Genomic DNA, 21,360 nt, shown 5'->3' on the forward strand with positions numbered 1-21,360 from the left:
GCCAGTGGCCTCATGATGCTGCCCACAGGGCTCATGGGCTGACCCCTGTTGAGGGACAGCGGCATTGTCCAATGGAAACACAATGGGAGCCACTTAGGGACTTTTCCATGTACCCTAGCCATCTTGATAAACAAATGAAAAAGCAAATGATGGCTTTAATTACTTTTAGTAATAGAATGCCCTTACTTATGGTGGGGCACTGAAAATATCAGAACTGAAAATGCACTGAATCCACTCAATCTACCAAACATCAGCACTTAGCTACACAGAGCTCCTGGAGTCCAGGTTGTTTCTAAGTCTTGGCCACAGGACTGACAGGGAGCTGTGCCCGCCCAGCCCCGCAAGAGAGGGTCTTATGCTTGGGAAAAGATCCAAATTCAAAACTCCAAGGATGGTTTCTCCTATCACTTTCACACCACCGTAAAGTCAAATGTGTGTGTGTGTGTGTGTGTGTGTGTGTGAGAGAGAGAGAGAGGGAGAGAGAGAGAGAGAGAAACCATTGTAAGACGAGAATCATCTGAACATTTTCTTTAACTCGGTTGTACAGAGATATCAGTTCAGCATCTTGTGCGCTCTGGTTTTCCAAAGTCTTTGGAATCTGGTGTTTTATTGCCCACAGCACATCTCACCTTTGACTGGAGACTTTGCAAGTGCTCACAGACATGAGTTGCTTTATTTTTTTATTAATTTATTTTACTCTAATTTTGAAATATGATGGTAGAATGCAATTCATTTCATATTACACATATAGAGCACAATTTTTCAAGTCACTGGTTGTGCACAAAGTATATTCACACCATTCATCTCTTCATACATGTACTTAGGGTAATGATGTCTAACTTATTCCACCTTCTTTCGTACTCCCTTGCTCTCTCCCTTCCCCTCCCTCCCCTTTGCCCTATCTAAAGTTCCTCTATTCCTCCCTTGCTCCCCCCCCCCCATTGCTATTATGAGTCAGCATCCTCATATCAAAGAAAACATTCAGCCTTTGTTTTTTGGGGATTGGCTTACTTCACTTAGCATGATATTCTCTAACTCTATCCATTTGCATGCAAATGCCATGATTTTATTCTCTTTTAATGGTGAGTAATATTCCATTGTGTATAAATACCAAAGTTTCCCTATCCATTCATCTACTGAGAGCATCTGGACTGGTTCCACAGTTTAGCTATTGTGAATTGAGCTGCTATAAACATTGATGTGGCTGTGTCCCTGTAGTATGCTGTTTTTAAGTCCTTTAGGTATAAACCTAGGAGTGAGATATCTGGGTCAAATGGTGGTTCCATTCCAAGTTTTCCAAAGATTCTCCATATTGCTTTCCAGATTGGCTGCACCACAACCACGGGCTTCTGACAGTAACTGATCTGACAGCAACCATCAGGTTGAACAGCAAAGAACTAGAGACCTGGATTTGAGTGAGACCACTCGGGTTGGTATACCAAGGCACTCCAAGGGCTGGATGCAACCACTGCTCATGTGGGTTTCATCTAGCCCCCCACCCCAGTGAGCAGGTTTTAAGACCACACCACGAACAAGTCCACATTTTCAAGTTCTAGATGAGGTCTGGGCAAGTTCTTATTGATTTTAAGATGTCGGGAGCCCCTCCAGGGAATCTTGGGTTGAACTACCAATAGGTTCAAGGCAAGTCAACTCTTGATTGCTTCTAGAAGAAGCAGACTCACCCCAAGTCTTTCCATTTTGGCAAAGGGACCCTACATCAATGACCAGGCAGTCCTGCCAGACCCTTCCCCGTCCCTTGCCTGTGACCTAAGCCAGAACATTTCCTAGAGCTGGTCACTTCCCTCCACGTCACCACCTGAGCCCCCCCATGGAGGCCTGCAGGGCTGCCATCTCTTAACGTGGATCACCAAAGAGACACATCCGGTTGCCCTGCCCCTCTCAGCCTGGCCTCCCATAGTCTGTCCTCCATCCACACCCAGTGTCCTTTAGAAATAGCCACCAGGCCAGATGTATGTGGCAGTGCACACCTATTGACAGTAAGTAATCCCAGCAATTCAGGAGGCTGAGGCAGGAGGATTACAAATTCAAGGTCAGCCTCAGCAACTTAATGAGGCTCTAAGCAATTTTATGAGACTAGACCCTTTCTCAAAATTAAAAAGAGCCTGGGGATGTGGTTCAATGGTTAAGTGCTCCTGGCCACCCCCCTACCAAAAAAAAAAAAAAAAAAAAAGACAAGAAATTGGAATCAACACAACTCTCACCACCTCAATGGGGACATTCTGCCTGGACATTTTGCTGAAATCATTGTCATCCATGTCCTTGAGTTCTGCATCCTCAGACACAACTAACCTCTGGTAGAAAATATTCAGAAAAAATTGTGTCTAGAGTACAGACTTTTTTTTTTTTTTTTTTTGGTCATTACTTCCTAAATAATATATTGTAACAAGTGTGCACTTAGCATTTATGTTGCATTATGTATTATACATCATCTAGAGATGATCTAAAGCAGGGCTAGGGATAGAGCTCAGTTGGGAGAGTCTTGCCTTGCATGCACAAGGCCCTGAGCTTGATCCCCAGCACCACAAAAAAAAAAAAGAGAGAGAAAGAGATGATCTAAAATATACAGGAAGACATGCACAGATTATATGCAAATACCATGACTTTATCACTTTATCTTCCTTTCTTCTCTCTCTTGCTCTTTTTAAATATTTTTTAGTTGTCAATGGATCTTCTATTTTGTTTATTTATTTATTTATATGTGGCGCTGAGGATCAAATACAGAGCCTCACACATGCCAGGCAAGCATGAGCCACTGAGCTACAACCCCAGCCCCTCTCTCTTTTTTTTATTATTTATTTATTTTGGCACTGAGGATTTAACCCAGGTAAAATTTACCACTAAGCTACAGCCATTTTCTTCTTCTTCTTCTTCTTTTTTTTTTTTTTTTTTTTGTACTAGGGGCATTTGATCACTGAGCCAAATTTCCAAATCCCCAGCTCTATTTTGTATCTTATTTAGAGACAGGATCTCACTCAGTTGCTAAGCACTTTGCTTTTGCTGAGGCTGGCCTCAAACTCACAATCCCCCTGCCTCAGCCTCCTGAGTCACTGGGATTACAAGCATGAACCATTGTGCCCAGATATGAGCAATTTTAAGTAAGAGACTTGAACATCCACAGACTTTCATAACTGTGGGGAATTTTGGAATCCATCCTCCATGGCTCATGGAGGACTGCTCTACTTGCTCTGTCACACATTTATAAATTGTGATCAAGTGCAGTGGTGGAAGCCTGGAATCCCAAGGACTCAGGAAGCTGAGTCAGGAGGGTCCTAAGTTCAAGGCCAGCCTGGGCAATTTAGCAAGGACTCTGCCAAAAAAAAAAAAAAAAATTACAAATTGTGGATATCAGTATCCTTTACCTCTGTCATGAGTTGAACTGCATCTCTTAAAAGGTCATTGAAATTCCAGCCTCCAGCATTTGAGGATGTGACTTTATTTGGAAATGAATTTTTGCTGATGGTCAAGTTAAGGTGAGGTCATTTGAGCTGGCCTGAACCCAACTCACTGGAGCCATTAAAAAAGGGGAGCTGGGCATGATGGTACAAGCAACTCAGGAAGCTGAGACAAGAGTATCACAAGTTCAAGGCCAGTCTCAGCAATGTAGTAAGGCCCCCAGTAACTTAGTGAGACCCTGTCTCAAAATAAATAATAAAAAGGACCAGAAATGTAGAACAGTGGTAAAGTACCTTGTGTTTAATCCATAGTACCAAACAAACAAACAAACAAACAAAAAGCCTAGGGATGTAGCTCTGTAGCTCAGTGGTAGAAGTATACCTGACCAGCATGTATGAGACCTAGGGTTTGAGCCAGGTGCAGTGTCACAGGCCTGTAATCCCAACGGCTTGGGAGGCTGAGACAGGAGGATGGCGAGTTCAAAGCCAGCTTCAACAAAGGCGAGGCGCTAAGCAACTCAGTGAGACCCTGTCTCTAAAAAAGAATACAGGGGCTGGGGATGTGGCTCAAGCGGTAGCGTGCTCGCTTGGCGTGCGTGCGGCCCAGGTTAGATCCTCAGCACCACATACAAAGATGTTGTGTCCGCCAAAAACTAAAAAATAAATACTAAAAATTCTCTCTCTCTCTCTCTCTCTCTCTCTCTCTCTTAAAAAAAAAAAAAGACAAATTCAGTGCAAAAGCCCTGCTCAGTAAAAAAGCAAGTTTCTGGTTTCAGCATCTTTCTAAAAAAAAAAAAGAAAAAGAAAATAAGAAAACTTTGGGCTGGAGTTGTGGCTCAGCAGTAGATCGCTTGCCTAGCATGTGTGAGGCACTGGGTTTGATTCTCAGCACTGCATATAAACAAATAAATGAATAAAGGTCCATCAATGACTAATAAAAATTTAAAAAAATAAATAAATAAAAAAGAATACAAAATAGGGCTGGGCATGTGGCTCAGTGGTCAAGTGCCCCTGAGTTCAATTTCTGCTACCGAAAAAAAAAGAGAGAGAGAGAGAGAAAGACCCAGGGTTTGATCCCTAGTACCACAAAAAAGGAGGAAGGGGCTGTGATTTGGACACGGACAGGCAGAGAGAAGGTCACGTGAGGATATGGGGAGAGGATGTCTGTCTGCAAGCCAGAGAGTGGCTAAAGCCATCAGAAGCTAGGAGAGGAGAGAGGCCTGGAGCTGAGGCCCACAGTCCTCAGAGGGAACCATCCTACCCACACTTGATCTTGGACTTCGGGCCTCTAGACCTGGTGAACATCTGTGCTTTAAGGCACTGGGCCTGGCGCTGTGTTCCTGCAGTCTCAGGAAACTGACGCAACCCCAGATACATGCGTGTCATGACTGCGGTTCAGCGTTTGTGGAGATCCTTTCTTAACAGGCAGCATTCTGGGGGTTGAGGAATGCCATCTGCTGTAGATCTAGAATCCTGGACCAGAAGAGTCCACTGTGACCTCCTCCTAGGGGATGCCTTGGGGATGCAGCTCTCCATACTCCCTGCCCCCCACTGGGGCCCAGTGGTTGAGTCCTTTGTGAGGCAGGCCGAGGGGACAGGGGACTCTGAGGGCCAGTGGTCAGAGTAGGTGGTGAGTCTCCCCCTGGGAGCAGGCCTCCAATGCCATGGCGAGTGTGGTTGTGAAGACGATCTGGCAGTCCAAAGAGATCCATGAGGCCGGAGACCCCCCTGCAGGTGTCGAGAGCCGATGCCAGCTGGTCCCAGAGGCTCCCGGGGGGGTGACCAACCCAGCCAAAGGGATCACGAAGAAAAAGAAAGCCGTGTCCTTCCACGGGTGGGTTTGTCGCACCCTATTGTGCATGATCCTAGTGCCGGCACTGCCTCCAACATGGCCCAAGTCCCACTACGGGTGCTAGAGAGGAGGGGGCAGAGGAGAAGAGGAGGGGGGTGGGGGGACAAGCAAGAGGGCAAAGAAGGAGACGGAGGGAGGCAGAGAGAAAGACATAGTGGGCTGAGCTGGGTGGTGGCAGTAATCCTGTCATCCCAGGGAGGCTAAAGAAGGAGGATCACAAAATTTAAGGCCAGCGTCAGCAATTTAGCAAAGCCCTAAGCAACTTAGGGAGACCCTGTCCCAAAATAAAAATTAAAAAAACGAGCTGAGGATGTGGTAAAGCACCCCTGCGTTCCATTCCCAGTAGCAGGGGGAAAAACGTACTGGACTGGCATGGGGGGGAGGGAAGAGTCAAGAGAAGAGTCTAGGGAAGGGTCTGAAGAAAGCAGGTGGTGAGGGCGAAGAGGAAAGAAAACAGGTGGCAAGGGATGCATGAAGGCAGAGGGCGGAGAAGGGAGTGGAGGGTGAGGGGGCCCTGCAGGCGGCAGGCAGGCTAGCAGCCCCTGGGGCGCATCCTCAGCCATCCCTTGCCTGCTGCTCCTCCCCAGGGTGGAACCCCGGATGTCCCATGAGCCGATGCACTGGTGCCTGAACCTCAAACGGTCCTCGGCCTGCACCAATGTGTCATTGCTCAACCTGGCCGCGGTGGAGCCCACCGACTCCTCGGGGACAGACTCGACCACCGAAGACAGCGGTCCACTGGCACTGCCCGGGCCCCCTGCCTCCCCCACCACACCTTGGGCTCCAGATGACCCGGACATCACGGAACTTCTGGTGAGGGACTCTGGCAGGGGCACACCAGTGTCCTGGCCCTGGTGGCAGGAAATGCTGAGGAGGGGGAGAGGTGTTCTTGGTGTGGAGCCCCTGCCTCCTCCTTCGACAGCCAGCATGAATCTGGGAGTGGTCTTTAATGCATGGGGTCACTTTGCAATGTCCCACGTGAGGCTGGAGTCATAGCTAAGAATCACACCAGACCCTGCCCTTAGAGAGCTTCCAGTTGGGGGGGGGGACAGACCCAGACCAAGGGGATGTATTCTGTAATGGAGGGGATCCCAGCGAGGGAACCCCCAACCTAGGCTGGAGGTCTCAGGGAAGGCACCCTGGAGGAGGCCGTGCAGAGTTGAGTAGGAGTTCCCGAACTGGGGCAAAACGGAGAGGTGAGCAAGTTGAGGGTAATTAGGGAATTCCGGACAGGAGCACGGAGAGCTACAACTTAGACCTTGAACTCTGCCTCCCTCTACCCCATTCCTGGGCCAGGCTTGGCTGGCTCCACACAGACACTAAGAATTGCATTTACATAACAGGATCGTGATCATGGTTATTGCTCGCATTGACTGGAGCACTTTCTAGTTCGGGGAGCTGACATTTCCTCATCTGTAAGATGGAGATGCTGCATTTGTTCTTTCAACAAATGTTTCTTAAATGCCCAAGATGTGCCAGCTGAGCCAGATGTGGTGGTGCATGCCTACAAGCCCAATGCCTCCTTAGAAGGCTGAGACAGGGAGAAGGCAAGTTTGAGGCCTGCCTGGGCAATTTAGCAAAGCCCTGTCTCAAAATTAAAAAGAGCTGGGGATGTATGTAGTAGCTCAGTGGTAAAGTGCCCCTGGGTTCCACCTGCAGGACCAGAAGGAATAATAAATAAGTAAGTAAATAAATAAGGAAAAGGAAAAGAGAGGGGCTAGGGATGTGGCTCAGCGGAAGAGAGCTTGTCTAGCATGCTTGAGGCCCAGGGTTCAATTCCCAGCCCCCACATGTGTGTGCCCACACACACACACACACACACACACACACACACACACAAGAAAGGAAGGAAGAGGGGGAAAAAAAAGAGCAGAGCAGATCCCAGGCCGGAGTGTAGCATGTCAGAGAGACAAGCTAGAGGGACAGCGGGGAGGGCACTGGCCACACAGATGATGGGGAGCCATGTGGGTTCATGGGGGAAGGCGGCTGGGCTGGGCACGAGGCTAAACTGGAATCCTCTCCTTCCCTGAGGCTCCTCTGTGGCCTTTGGAGGGAAGGTAGGGAGGCCAGGGAGGAGTCCAGGCAAGGGTGCGGGGGAAGGAGGACAAGGAGATGCCCTCGGGAGACTTCTCCTCCCCCAGTGGGAGCAGCTCTCCCTCCTGCCTCAGGAGCCTCTCCCCGCAGCACTGCAGCTGTCTGCCTCCCACCAGAGCTATTTCTGAGTCCTGTCCCCCGGTGGCTGGTGACGCCTGAGAAAAAGCCCTGGGCAGCCAGATCAAGGCCTGAGGCGTGGTGAGCTTGCTGAGGCTGAGGGAGCACCAGCAGGTTCCTCCTCTCAAAATGGAAACAGTAAAGACAACCGCCTGGGGGTAGGGGCAAGGGAGAGAGAAGAGGGACAAGAGCAGACACTGGGCCCTGCCCAGGTCTGAGCTGCATCAAGAGAGAAAGCTGGAGAAAGTGGGGAGGAGGGTGTGAGAGGGGACAGAGACCCAGAGAGGGGCCCTGGGAGCCAGGAGGCCATGGAGATGCTGGCTGAGAGAGGAGTCCCAGGCCAGAGGGACACAGGTAAAACTGGAAGGATGACTCTCACCTTGGCTACACCCCCTCAGGGGCTGCAGGCTGCTGTTTGGAAGTTCAGGATTAATCAGTGGCAAAGACTGACAGGGTAGATCTTTGGACCTCTGCTCAGGGTCTGTTTTGCAATCTGCATATTTCCTGTGGCCACTATGAGGGTCCATGTCATCAAGGCCCCTTGCTATAGGTCCTGTCCATTGTCATTTTTAAGGGCCAACATTAGTCACTGTGCTTGGCTACCAATCTATTGAGTCATTGACCCCGATGCCATCAAGCTGTCATTATTCCCATTTTATGGGAGAGGTTAACAGAACTGCAGAGCTGAGAGTGGGACAGCGCATGGGTGGCCAAGGAGGAACTTGTCCCCAGGACTCTTGCTCCCCAACATACTCTGTGCTTCTCAGCCGAGCAGGTGGGATCAGCCTTCCCCACTCCCCTCCCTCTGCCAGCAGAGCTGCACCCCACATCCAGGGTCTGCAGCTGCAGAAGTACTGACAAGGGCCTTTCAGGCCAGCCCACCTTCATCGCAGGAGCAATTCTCCAAGAGTAGCTGTTAGTTGCCTCTCCATTTTACATGTTGGGAAACAGAAGCACAGGAAGGTAAAGTCCCCTCCCTGAGGTTGTACAGCCAGTGGGCGGCAGAAATGAGTTGAACTAGGATCTGTTCCCTAGGTCGCCAGAACAGTTACCCACAGGAATGTTCTGAGTCTTCAGTTTAGAAAGACGCTCTGTATTGGTTAGCTACTGCTGTGAGACAAATACCCCCCAAACATAAAACAACACACCTGGAGTGGTTTAGTTGAGAAATTCCAGCCAAGGGGTGTGTTGAGGTTACAATTAAGATTTTGGCCCAGGCTAGAGTCATCGGAAGGTTTGATTGAGGCTGGAGAGATGGTGCCCTCCCATGGCCCTTGGGGAGGTTTCAGTTCCTTCCTGCCTTTTGGGTGGAGGCCTCACTTCCTCAGGACACTGGTTTCTCCATAGAGGCTGTTTCTTACATGCCAGCTGTGATTTCTCCAAGCGAGAGACAGTTCCTCTTATGAACTCATCATTTCTTTTAAGTTATACCTTACCACTTTGTGTGTGTGTGTGTGTGTGTGTGTGTGTGTGTGTGTAGGGGGGTGCTGGGGATTGAACCCATGGCCTTGAGCAAGCACTGGAGGCAAGCACTCTACCAACTGAGCTATATCCCCAACCCTACTTCACCACTTTTGCTTGACTTTACTTACGTGACCCCAGTCACCTAGTCCAGCACATTCAAGTGAGGGGACTAAAACTCCAAAGGAATGTCAAAGAATTTACAATCATACTTTAAACCACCGTATTTTGTGAGAATCCTCAAAACATTCTTCTTTGGAAGTTTTAAAATTATCTTTATTACTAAATCTCTTTACTTATGAAGGAGTCTATTCATATTCCTTTTATCAACATGAAGAAGTTCTCTGCCATTCTTAGTTTGTTGGGATTTTTCCTAATGAAAGTGTGTTGGATTTCATCAAATGCTTTTTCTCCATGGACACATCAATCATTTGATCGTTAATGTTTTCATTACCAGGGATTGAATCCAGTGACCCAGACACACTCCATCCATTTTTTTTTTTTTTTTTTCATTCTGGGAATTGAACTCAGGGGCACTCGACCACTGAGCCACATCCCCAGCCCTATTTTGTGTTTTATTTAGAGACAGGTCTCACTGAGCTGCTTAGCACCCCGCTGTTTCTGAGGCTGGCTTTGAACTCATGGTCCTCGGGTCTCAGCCTTCCGAGGAATACAGGCCTGCGCCACTCCCCCGGCAATACGTTGATTTTCATAGGATAATTCTCACTTGGTCATAGTATATATTGCCAGAATAAGTTCCAGTATTTTGTTGAGGATTATCCCAGATATATTAATAAAAAATACTAGTCTATGAATTTCTTTTGTGATGTCTTTGAGAAAGTACTGGCCTTATAGAATGAGTTGGGAATTGCCACCATGTGCCACCATGACCAGCACCTCCCACTTCTATTTTTTAAGAGAATTTGAGATGGATTGTTGACATTTCTTAAAAAGATTGGCAGAATTCACCAGTGAAGCCATCTGGTCTTGAACTTTTCTACTTTGGAAGTTTTAAAATTATTTTTGTTACTAAATCTCCTTACTTATGAGTCTATTTGTATTTCCTAGTTCTTCTGGTGTCAGTTTTGGTAGTGTGTGTGCTTCTTTAGGCATTTTTCTATTTTTTTTTTTTTTGTTTTGTTATCTAGTTGGCATGCAATTATTCATAGTAATCTTTTTGTTACTCAGTGATAGAGTGCTCACCTAGCATGCAGAGACACTGGATTTGATCCTCAGCACCACATAAATGTAAAATAAAGATATCGTGTCACCTAAAACTAAAAAAGAAATATTAAAAAATATATATTTTGTAGTTGTCAATGGACCTTTATTTTATTTATTTATATGTGATACTGAGAATCCAACCCAGTGCCTCCCACATGCTAGGCAAGCACTCCACCACTGAGCCACAACCACAGCCCCTCAATAAACTTTTTTAAAAATGCATTTACAGCTATAAATTTTCCTTAGAGCATTGCTCTTTATTCATTCCTTAAGTTTTAGTATGTCATATTTTCATTTTTCTTCATCCCAAACTTTTTTTTGTGGGGGGGGGGGCACTGGGTGTTTAACCAGGGATGCTTTATTACTGAGCCACATCCCCAGCCCTTTGTATTTTTATATTTTGAGACAGGATCTTGCCAAGTTGATTAGGGCCTCACTAAGTTGCTGTGCCTGGCCTCAAACTTGCTGTCCTCTTGCCCTGGCCTCCTGAGCCTCTGGGATTACAGCCATGTGCCACCACATCCAGCTTAATGTTGTCTTTCAGAAGTTTGTTTATGATGTATCTAGGCACTGTTCCTTTGGTTTGCACTATTAAGGGTTCGTGGGCTTCCTGGATGTGTTGAATAATTGGGGAAGTTTTCAGCTATTGTTTCTCTACCCTTTCTTCTCCTTTTGGGGACTCCCTGACCCATAGTGTCTTGGCCTCTGTTCAGTTTTCTTCATTCTTTTAATGTTCCTCAGATTAGATCTTTTTTGTTTGTTTGGTTTTTGGTACCAGGGATTGAACTCAGGGGCACTCAACCACTGAGCCACATCCCCAGCCCTATTTTGGAATTTGTTTAGAGACAGGGTCTCACTGAGCTGCTGAAGGCCTCACCATTGCTGAGGCTGGCTTTGAACTCGCAATTCTCCTGTCTCAGCCTCCTGAGCCACTGGGATTAAGGCACGTGCCACCGTGCTAGACTGGATCATCTCAGTGAACTACGTTCAAGTTTGATGATTCATTCTTCTGGATACGCAAACCTGCTGTTGAGCTCCCTCTTGTGAATTGAATTTCTCACTTCACTTATTGTGCTTTTCATCCCTGGAATTTCTAATTGGTTTCTTTCATCTGGGAAGGGGGAGGTTATATAATTATGTCACTGTATTTATTGCTGGGTATAGTGGTGCACATCTGTAATGAAGTGTGTTCAGGAGGCTGAGGCAGGAGGATCACAAACCAGCCTCAGCATCAGAGCAAGGCCCTAGGCAATTTAGCAAGACCCTGTCTCAAAATAAAAAAATAAATAGGGCTGGGAATGTGGCTTAGTGGTAAAGCTCTTGGGTTTAATTCAATCCCTAGTACCCAGCCCAAAAAATGAATATGAATATATGCATGTGTGTGGGGGTGAGGTGGGGTGGGTGTGTATGATTTTCCTCCATGTAAGCTGGATCACTTGGCACGTTCTCTTCTTGTTTCCTCCCAACTCAAAATTTGTGCATCTCTCTTTTTAAAAAATATTTAGTTGTTGATGAACCTTTATTTTATTTATTTACATGTGGTGCTGAGAATCAAACACAGGGTCTCACACATGCTAGGCAAGTCCTCCACCACTGGGCCACACTCCCAGACCTTTTTATTTTACTTTGAGACAGGATTTTGAGAAGTTGCTGAGGCTGGCCTTTAACTTGCAATCCTCCTCCCTCAGCCTCCAGAGTCACAGGGATTACAGGTATGCACCACAATGCCTGACTTCTACTTGGCTCCTCTTTATAGTTTGTATCTCTTTAGTAATAAGCTGTATTTAGTGAGAGATCATTCTCATATTTTCCTTTGGTGTTTTTTGATATGGTTTCCTCTAGTCCTTTGAAAATACTTCAAATAGTTGATTTACAGTCTTCAATTGTAAATCCAAATCCAAGCTTCCTCAGGAACAGATTCTACTGATTGCTTTCTCCTCCAGCACCAACCCAGTGGATGGGCCATAGTTGCTTGTTTTTCTGTGCATGAATCATGATTTTTCCATTGACAACTGGACATTTCAAGTATCATGATGTGGCAGCTCTGGAAATAGATTTTTTTCGACTCCTGAGGGTTTATTTTGTTAATGCTTATTGTAAGTTGCCTTTTAAAATTTAAATGTTATTTAATTAATTTGGTGTGTGTGTGTGTGTGTGTGTGTGTGTATGTGTATGTGAATGTGTTTCTGAGGACTAAACTCAAACCCTCACAGATGCCAGGCAAGCACTCGCCACTGAGCAACACCCCATCCTAGAGGTGCTTTTTTTTTTTTTTAAGAGACTTCTGAACTAATTCTTGGGAGGCTGAGGTAGGAGGATTGAGAGTTCAAAGCCATCCTCAGCAAAAGTGAGGCACTAAGCAACTCAGTGAGACCCTATCTCTATAAAATAAAAAATAGGGCTGAGGATGTGGCTCAGTGGTTGAGTGCCCCTGAGTTTAATATCTGGTAGCTGCCCCCTTCCCCCAAAAAATAATAATATAAACTATAGCTGGGCATGATGGCTGAGACAGGAGGATCCCAAGTTCAAGGCCAGCCTCAGCAACTTAATCAGACCCTAAACAAATTAGTAAGATCCTGTTTCAAAATAAAAAGAGCTAAGTATATTACTCATGGTAAATTGCCCCTGGGTTGAATCACTAGTACCATGAATAAATAAATAACTGTGATTAGTTTACAAATTTCACTGTTGTGACAGACACAGAATTATAGTTTGCACAAGACAGAAGAAGCCCTCTGACCTATAAAAGTTTTCACAGGTGTTGGACTTGAATGGGCAACCTCACAGTGTTGAGAATTCAGGTCTGGCTGTCAGCATCTATCTTAGCTGGCGACCTAATGCTGGGTTCACAAAATCTGACTATTTCAGTAACTCAAGAAAACGACAGAGAAAGCACAAAAACACACAGAAGTACCTTTTCAATATTCCAGAGACGGCTTTATGAGCTTAAGGGCCCATGGAAAGAAAGAGAGCCACTGGAATTCTGTATTCTTATCTAGGGAACACACAAGTGGAGGTTTCATGGAACATCCTATCCCAAAAAGGGCAAAGGGGTAGGATTACAACGGAACAGGGCGGGTGACACCTACACCTGGAGCCACACCTTGCTGTCTGAGCTGGGTCAACACCCAAGTCACTATGAAATGTAGTAATTGGTCAGATCCTCGGGCATCAGGACTTGAAGGCATGTTCATCCATGGAAGCTCCTGGCACTGGTCTCCATCTGCTGGTCCAAGATAGCTGTCAACTTTGCATTCCAGACAGTGGGCAGAGAGTGCTGCAGTCCGGCTGCAGCAAAATAGCCGGGGGGTGACGAACGACTTGTGTTGATTGATACAGCAGGAGTGGGAGCCCCCCGGCTATTTTGCTGCAGCCGGACTGCAGCAGATGGTGGCCCGTACGGGGAGATGGCTCTTCCACTGCGGGGAACCCAAATCTAGACCTGACCTGGAGGCACAGTCTCGCAGGCTCTTGCTCCCTGTGCCCAGTAGCAGTTTGAGTCCGGGACACTCCCCAGGGCCATCTGGGGCTCCCACTCCTGCTGTATCAACGTACACAAGTTATTCGTCACCCCCCTGATTATTTTGCTGCAGCCGGACTGCGGCAGAGAGAAAGAAGTTTTTACTCCTTTTCTTTTAAAGGCATAATTCTGAAATTGACTACCTATTTTCATCCAAGTTCCATGGGCCAGAACTTAGCCCCATGGAACTGACCATACCTAGCTGCAAGGGAGCCTGGGAAATGTAGTCTCTGGCAATTCAGTGTGACACTAAGGCTTCTGTGGCAGTGGAAATGGGAAGAATAGAGCCTGCCACATGCCTCCTTCTTGGAACCATAGTTTGGCAGAAGTCACAAAGCATTTTATGGTGGTATAAAATATCGATGGCATATGTCTATAATCCCACCTACTCAGGAGGCTGAGGCAGGAGAATCACAAATTCAAAGCCAGCCTCTGTCTCAAAATAAAAAATTTAAAAAGGGCTCGGGGTGTGATTCAGTGGTCAAACATCCTTGGGTTCAATTCATAGTACCCCTCTCCCCAAAATAAAAAGGATTGGGGATGTCACTTAGTGGTAGAGCCCCTCTGGGTTCAATCCCAAGGACCACAAAAATTTTTTTTTAAGAGAGAGAGAGAGAGAGAGAGAGAATTTTTAATATTTTTTTAGTTTTCGGCAGACACAACATCTTTGTTTGTATGTGGTGCTGAGGATTGAACCCGGGCCGCACACATGCCAGGCGACCGTGCTACCACTTGAGCCACATCCCCAGCCCCCACACAAAATTTTTTTTAAAAATCAAGAAATGATGGGGCTGGGGTTGTGGCTCAGAGGTAGAACATTCTCCTAGTACTTGGGAGGCCCTAGGTTCAATCCTCAGCACCACATAAAAATAAATAAAGGTATTGTGTCTGCCGAAAACTAAAAAATAAATATTTTTTAAAAATCAAGAAATGATGATCAGAAGCCACATGGTGTCATGGTTTAAAATAAATTTTCTGAGTTTAAATTCTGACAAGGTCACCTAATGTGTTGTGTAGCTGGGAGTACAGGAATGTCACCCTTCTAAGACCCCTTGCAAACGGGGCTGTAGAACCTCACACAGTGTGATTGTGAAGAATGTAAATGCTTGGCCTGGTGGAGAATGTGCTCATGATCTGAAACGTGCTGGGAAAGGAAGTCAGAGTATGTGTTTTAACAGTATGTTTTTCCTAGTGAAGTTCTGCCTGCCTGTCATTCCAGCTACTTGGGTGACTGAGGCAGAAGGATCATAAGTTTGAGGCCACCTCTGGCAATTTAGTGAGACCCTACCTCAAAATAAAATTTACAGAAAGGGTTGGGGAATCAGTCCCCAGTTCACACACACACACACACGAAAGTGTTTGTTGAGACCATCCTCCTTCCCCTACCTGTCTGAGCACCCTACCCTTGCCCCTCAGTCCCTCTTGGATCCTACTCATTCTTCTCCCAGTCCACCATGAAGAAAATTAGCTCTCCCTTGGGTTTACCAAACAGGTGCACCAAGAACACAAGAGGTGCCACCTCTGGCTTAAGGCACACATTGTTTCAGGGCAAAATCAGGGTGCAAAAAGAGCCTCCACAACCCACTAACCACTGTCTCCCATTCTTCCCTAGAGCGGGGTCAACAGTGGATTGGTCCGGGCCAAAGACTCCATCACCAGTTTGAAGGAAAAGACCACCCGGGTTAATCAGCACGTGCAGACCCTGCAGGTATGAGAACCGCCTCTTCTCCCCAGACCTCGTCTTCCTCCAGGGCGGATTTCTCGTTAGACAAGCCTGTACTCTGATGCATTCCTAGCCCAGATGGGAACTCGAGACTCAGAAAGGAAAGGGACATTCCTAACCCCAGATCCCCCTTCCGTGGGCTGTCCCCGTTGACCTCGGTAACCCTCCTCTCTTTCGGTTCCAGAGTGAGTGTTCGGTGCTGAGCGAGAATCTAGAGAGAAGGCGGCAAGAGGCTGAAGAGTTGGAAGGGTACTGTAGTCAACTCAAGGTGAGCCACTGGGGGCGGGAGTCGGGTGAGAAGTGAGTGGGGAAGGAATGGAGTCCTAGACGCGAGAGAGATGGGAGGAGGCGGAGGAGCAGCACAGCGCAGTTCTGGCGAGGCCAGAAGCCATTCCTTTGGTCAAGGGACCACGACTAGTAAGTGGGGTTCTGCCTGCGGGGTGGAGCCTGCTTGGAAATAGCCAGCCTAAGGGTAGGGAGCGGAACTGGAATGGGAAGGCAGGGCCCCCGCCCTGGTGTCCTGACCCAGGAGAACTGCCGGAAGGTGACCCGGTCGGTGGAAGATGCTGAAATCAAAACCAACGTCTTGAAGCAGAACTCTGCCCTACTGGAGGTAAGACGGTCCGGAGATTTGTGGGAGGAGGATGGACACCTGAGGGACTTGGGAGACACCGCAGGTGGGACTTCCTGCCCTGCTGCCACCATCACGATGACACTGCCCCTGCTTTCACGGTCACACTTAATAAGGAGGATCCGAAGGAGGCTTCCATGCCCAGAATGGGGACTCCAGCCCCGGAGAGAGAGACCTGAGCTGGACTTGGACTGAGAAGGCTGGTCCTGCTCACATGCTCGCTCATTTTCCAACGAAATGCTGAAAAAGTTGCCATCGTTCTTCCTAAGGGGCAGGGACTGGTCTTTGACACCTAAGAGGACTGGAGTTGGGGTGGAGGGGAGGGCTGGATGGAGTCGCGGGGGCAGACAGGGGAATTTCCGAATTGGATTCCCGTGGAGTTGGAATGGCACATTCCCTCCCACTTCACGTGGTACTTCCTAATGTTCTCTCCGGGGCCATTTACTTTCCAGTCTCCGATTACTGGGGCAGATTTGGGGGCGGAGTTGGTTTCGGGAGGAGAAGGGTTGGACACCGTGACCCGCTCTCTCTCCGGGTCCAGGAGAAGCTGAGATACCTGCAGCAGCAATTGCAGGATGAGACGCCGCGGAGGCAGGAGACCGAGCTACAGGAGTTGGAGCAGAAGCTGGAGGCCGGCTTCTCCCGGCTCGGCCTGGGCTCTGTTGCTCCCAACCAGGGCTGCTCCGGGCCACCAGGGAGTCCCGAAGAACCCCCTCGGCTGCGCGGCCTCGTGGGCTGGGGAACCGCGCCCCGGTCAGGAGAGAGCCCCTATGGGAGCGATCAGGAGCTGCAGAAGGTCTCCGCCGGTCTTGAGGAGTTGAGGTGGGCGGGGGGCCTAGGGATGTCACCTCGAGGTGATACGCAGGCGGGACCTTGCTGGTGGTCAAATATCTTGGGGGCGGGGCCTAAGTGTTGTGGGTGGTTCCATTCCAAGTTTTCTGAGGACTCTCCATACTGCTTTCCATATTGGCTGCACCAATTTGCAATCCCACCAGCAATGTATGAGCGTGTCTTTTTCCCTATGTCCTCACCAACACTTATTATTACTTGTATTCTTTTTAAAATTTTTGTTTTAGTTGTTGATGGGTCTTTATTTTATTTATTTATATGCGGTGCTGAGAATAGAACCCAGTGCCTCACACATGCTAGACAAGCACTCTGCCAATGAGCCACACCCCAGCACTCTTGTATTCTTCATAATTGCCATTCTGACTGGAGTGAAATGAAGTCTTAGGGTTTTTTGGTACCAGGGATTGAGGGGCACTCAGCCACTGAGCCACATCTCCAGCCCTATCTTGTATTTTATCTAGAGACAGGGTCTCACTGAGTTGCTTAGTGCCTCGCTTTTGCTGAGGCTGACTTTGAACTTGCAATCCTCCTGTCTCAGCCTCCCCAGTTGCTGGGATTACACACGTGTGCACCACTACCCCTGGCTCTTAGAGTAGTTTTGATTTGCCTTTCTCTAACTGCTAGAGATGATGAACATTTTTTTTTCCATGTTTGTTGATCAGTTGTGTTTCTTCTTCTGCAAAGTGTCTGTTCAGTTCCTTAGCCCATTTATTTATTGGGTTGTTTTTTGGTGTTACGTTTTTTGAGTTCTTTATATATCCTGGAGATTAGTGCTCTGTCTGAGGTGCGTGTGGTAAAGATTTTCTTCCATTCTGTAGGCGCTCTCTTCACGCAAAGAACTAATTTTTGAGTCGGGGTTGGTAGGTCTACCTCCAGTGAAACCGAGGTGGGCGGAGCTTCAGGGAAGCCGGGCCTAGTGACCAATCTGAGTGGGCAGGATAGGGGGGAGAGGTGTCTGGAGAGATGGCGTCTGGAGGCGCAGTGGTGGAGACTGGGGACCTGACAGGGAAGGCCCAGGCTAACTGATAAGGCAGAATTCTGGAGGACATGACCAGATTTCAACAAAAGGGTGGCACAAGAGAATTTGGGGACCGGCTGGGTCTGGGGCTCTGGGTGGGTATAGCGCAGCGTGACCAAACCTAATCCCCCGCTATTCTATCCCTCTTTCCCTCTAGGAGGGAGGTGTCCTCGCTGACCGCACGGTGGCATCAGGAGGAGGGGGCTGTGCAGGAGGCCCTGCGGCTGCTAGGGGGCCTGGGCGGCAGGCTTGACGGCTTCCTGGGCCAGTGGGAGCGGGCGCAACGCGAGCAAGCTCAGACCGCCCGAGGCTTGCAGGAGCTTCGCGGTCGGGCCGACGAGCTGTGCACCATGTGAGGGCTGGGGCCGGTGCGTGGGGTGGGGCTGGTGTCCGCCACGAAGGGGTGGGGCGAAGCCATCGCGGGGGCGGAGTCTTGAGGGAAAAAAAAGGATGGGCCAATCAGCGGGGGTCTGAGCGTTCCGGATCTTATACTGACGTTGGGAAGCGCCAATTAGATAGCAGGAAGAGTTGTATGCACGTTAAAGAAGGAGGGATGGAGCCAATTAGAGAAGAGATGTGTTCCAAGCCCTAAAGAGATAAAGAGTGGACACCAGGGATCAGGGAAAGTCATCTAGAAACAGGGCGAAGGCAGTCCAGATGTTAAAATACAAAAGGAGGAGCCAACAGAGCAAGAGGGGTGGGCAGGGCAGAGTATTGAAGACTTGATGGAGACTCAGGTGCTGGACCAATGGTGGGTGAAGTCTACCACACAGCATTGGTTACGCTCATGCTCAGGGTGGAGCGGTCAGCTGTGTCTGTGGCTTCACTGAGGAGCGAATTGGAGGGGCTTGGCCCAGTGAAACCGATTCTGGAGGAGTTGGGGCGGCAATTTCAGAACCCCCGAAGAGGACCTGACCACTCCATGAGCCTGGATCGATCCACGCAAGGCTCCTGTGCCCGCTGTGCCAGGTATGGGGGTGGGGCCAGCTTCCTGGTGCATTCCGAGTCCCAGGGAGGATAGCGCATTGAAGGAGATGTGGGGTATCAGCAAGGGGGAGAGGGGTGTTCATTGTGGGAGACAGCGTGTTGTAGGATCAGTCAGTCGTGCTGAGTAATGGGAACGACATTTCTTACCTTCCCACAAGCTAAATATAGCGTTTTGCTACATTTGGAGCATCATGTATGTCCAGTGCATTGTGGGAAGGTCGGGATGTGGTACATGGTAGGAAGCGGGGTTTCTCCCTACATGGTGCAGAAAGTGAGACCTCGTGTGTGGTGGGAAAAAAAGGCTACCACACTGGGTTCATTGTGGGAAGGGGGAATTCCTTGTACAACTTGAGATCAGGTTTAACTTGTGCACTAGAGGAAATGTGAGTTCTTGATGGCTTTTGGAAACCAAGGACTGATGGTGCCCCTAAGTAGTAGGAACCAAAGGACACCTGATACACCATGGGGTATCCCCAGTGCGTGGGTGGAAGGTTGTATGGGGTGCATAATGGAAACAGGGCCAGGTGGAGTCTGGGAAGGTGTGCATGGGCATCCTGAGGATGGAGTTGGTACTGGGCCTCTTTCATCTGGTGACCACCCTTCCCGCCCCCAGCCAGGGGCAGCAGTTGTCTTCGGAGTCCCTGCAGCATCTGCTGGAGCGAGCGCTGACCCCGCTAGTGGACGAGGTGAAGCAGAGGGGCCTGGCTCCTGCTTGTCCCAGCTGCCAGAGGCTACACAAGAAGATTCTGGTACCAGGGACCATGGGCTACCATGCCCCACTTTACTTTTCTGTCAGGGCAGGGGACACGGAGTCCTGGGCACGAGGGTACTGCTGGTGTGTGACCAGAAGGGAAGGGCTGAGCTGTGGGCAGCAGTTGTTGGGGGTGGACTTAATTCTGATGCATAGGGGGAGGGGCAAGCAGCTTGGTGGTTTGAGTCATAGGCCAATCATTCTGGAACTCTGGGCTCTAGATTTGGGCCCAAGGCATGATGGGTCATTGCATCTGGCGTACTGGGGAACCAGGAGGCAGATAACCAGTGTAAAAATTCATGGGACATTGGCCTGATTTCCCCGGCCAGACCTTCAGAGACGCAGTGAGATCAGTAATCAGTGAAATCAGCGAGAGATCAGTGAGGCCGGACAGGGCACCCAGTGACTTTTGGTCACCATAAACTACTGCATCATGGAAAATGGAACCATATCTCTTCTTGGGGCAACAGACTGAAGCCCAGTACCTGCTGGGACTTGAGTCCTGGTTCATTGTGGGACATGGAGACCCACTGTATTACGGAACACTGACCCCATGGATGATAAGCAGCATGGGATGTTGATGTGGCAGAGCCACAGGACAGGTACAGGGGAGCACATGGGCTTGGTGCACTGTGGGATAGAGAGAACCAGAGCACTAAGGACTGTTCTTGTGAGAGACTCTGGTCTTGTGGATAAGGAAACACGGGTTCTTCTGGGACATGGAAGGTCACAACAAGGTGGGCACATGCATATCAAATACAGGATGGTTCGTGAGCTTTGGGGGACAACGTCTTAGATGTGATTTAGTGCTTGCTGAGATATAGGCCAATGTATCAAGGAATAGACGCAGGGTTAGTGCAACCAGTGCCTTGTGGGATGCCAGGGTTGGCTTCAGCCTCAAGGCATGATGGGATACCTCGGGGAGGAATGTGGGCCCCATGGGACCCTGCCCCTTGCCTCCGCGATCCAGCTCCCCCTCCACTCCCAGCCCAGTACAGCAAGCCCAGCGGCACCTACACTCCTCTCCCCAGGAGCTGGAGCGCCAGGCCTTGGCCAAACACGTCAGGGCAGAGGCCCTGAGCTCCACCCTTCGGCTGGCCCAAGACGAGGCCTTGCGGGCCAAGAACCTGCTGCTGACGGACAAGATGAAGCCGGAGTGAGGAAGGAGGCTGAGGGCATGGGAGGAGCGTGAGATTTTGGGGAAAGGGCCTGAACCCCTCCCTTGACTCCCACACCCCAACACCAAGCCACACCAGTGCTGACTCCCCACTGTCTGTCCTTACAGGGAGAAGGTGGCCACTCTGGACTATCTACACCTGAAGATGTGCTCCCTCCACGATCAGCTCAGCAACCTGCCACTTGAGGGGTCCACGGGGACAATGGGGGGAGGAAGTAGTGGGGGGGCTCCCCCAAAACGTGGGGGTCCAGCCCCTGAGCAATAAATGGCCTCTCATGCTGGCATGAATTCCGTCTCCTTTTTGGCATCAAGAAGAGGGGTAGTGAGGGGCTGGGGTTGTGGCTCAGTGGTAGAGTGCTCGCCTAGCACATGCAAGGCCCGGGATCGATCCTCAGCATCAATAAAAATAAATAAAGGTATCTTGCCCAACTACAACTAAAAATTAAAAAAAGAAAAAAAGAAGAGGGGGTAGTGAGCTGCGCACACACCACGTGCCACCCTCTGTGCCCACCAGGATTCACTGAATCCTTAGCTGCATGGTGT

The 21,360-nt window shown here is 49.0% G+C and overlaps 1 protein-coding gene across 4 annotated transcripts; it reads left to right on the forward strand.

The window, feature by feature from the left end:
* The first annotated feature begins 4,571 nt into the window (after positions 1-4,571).
* On the forward strand, positions 4,572-21,105 carry Tsks (testis specific serine kinase substrate). Of its 4 annotated transcripts, none has more exons than XM_027920424.2 (11): positions 4,572-5,247; positions 5,853-6,078; positions 15,294-15,389; positions 15,589-15,672; positions 15,934-16,017; positions 16,577-16,857; positions 18,060-18,254; positions 18,698-18,871; positions 19,503-19,638; positions 20,629-20,828; positions 20,926-21,105. In XM_027920424.2, exons 1-11 carry the CDS (start codon positions 5,078-5,080, stop codon positions 21,080-21,082), a joined length of 1,803 nt encoding a protein of 600 aa, XP_027776225.1. In that variant the 5' UTR covers positions 4,572-5,077; the 3' UTR covers positions 21,083-21,105. The 4 variants fall into 4 exon arrangements, with proteins under 4 accessions (XP_027776225.1, XP_027776229.1, XP_027776226.1 ...); XM_027920428.3 differs by having other exon boundaries at positions 4,574-5,247; positions 20,672-20,828; XM_027920425.2 differs by having other exon boundaries at positions 4,575-5,247; positions 20,672-20,796.
* Positions 21,106-21,360: the final 255 nt, after the last annotated feature.

The sequence above is a fragment of the Marmota flaviventris genome, chromosome 18 (genome assembly GCF_047511675.1).
Source record: "Marmota flaviventris isolate mMarFla1 chromosome 18, mMarFla1.hap1, whole genome shotgun sequence".
NCBI lineage: Eukaryota > Metazoa > Chordata > Mammalia > Rodentia > Sciuridae > Marmota > Marmota flaviventris.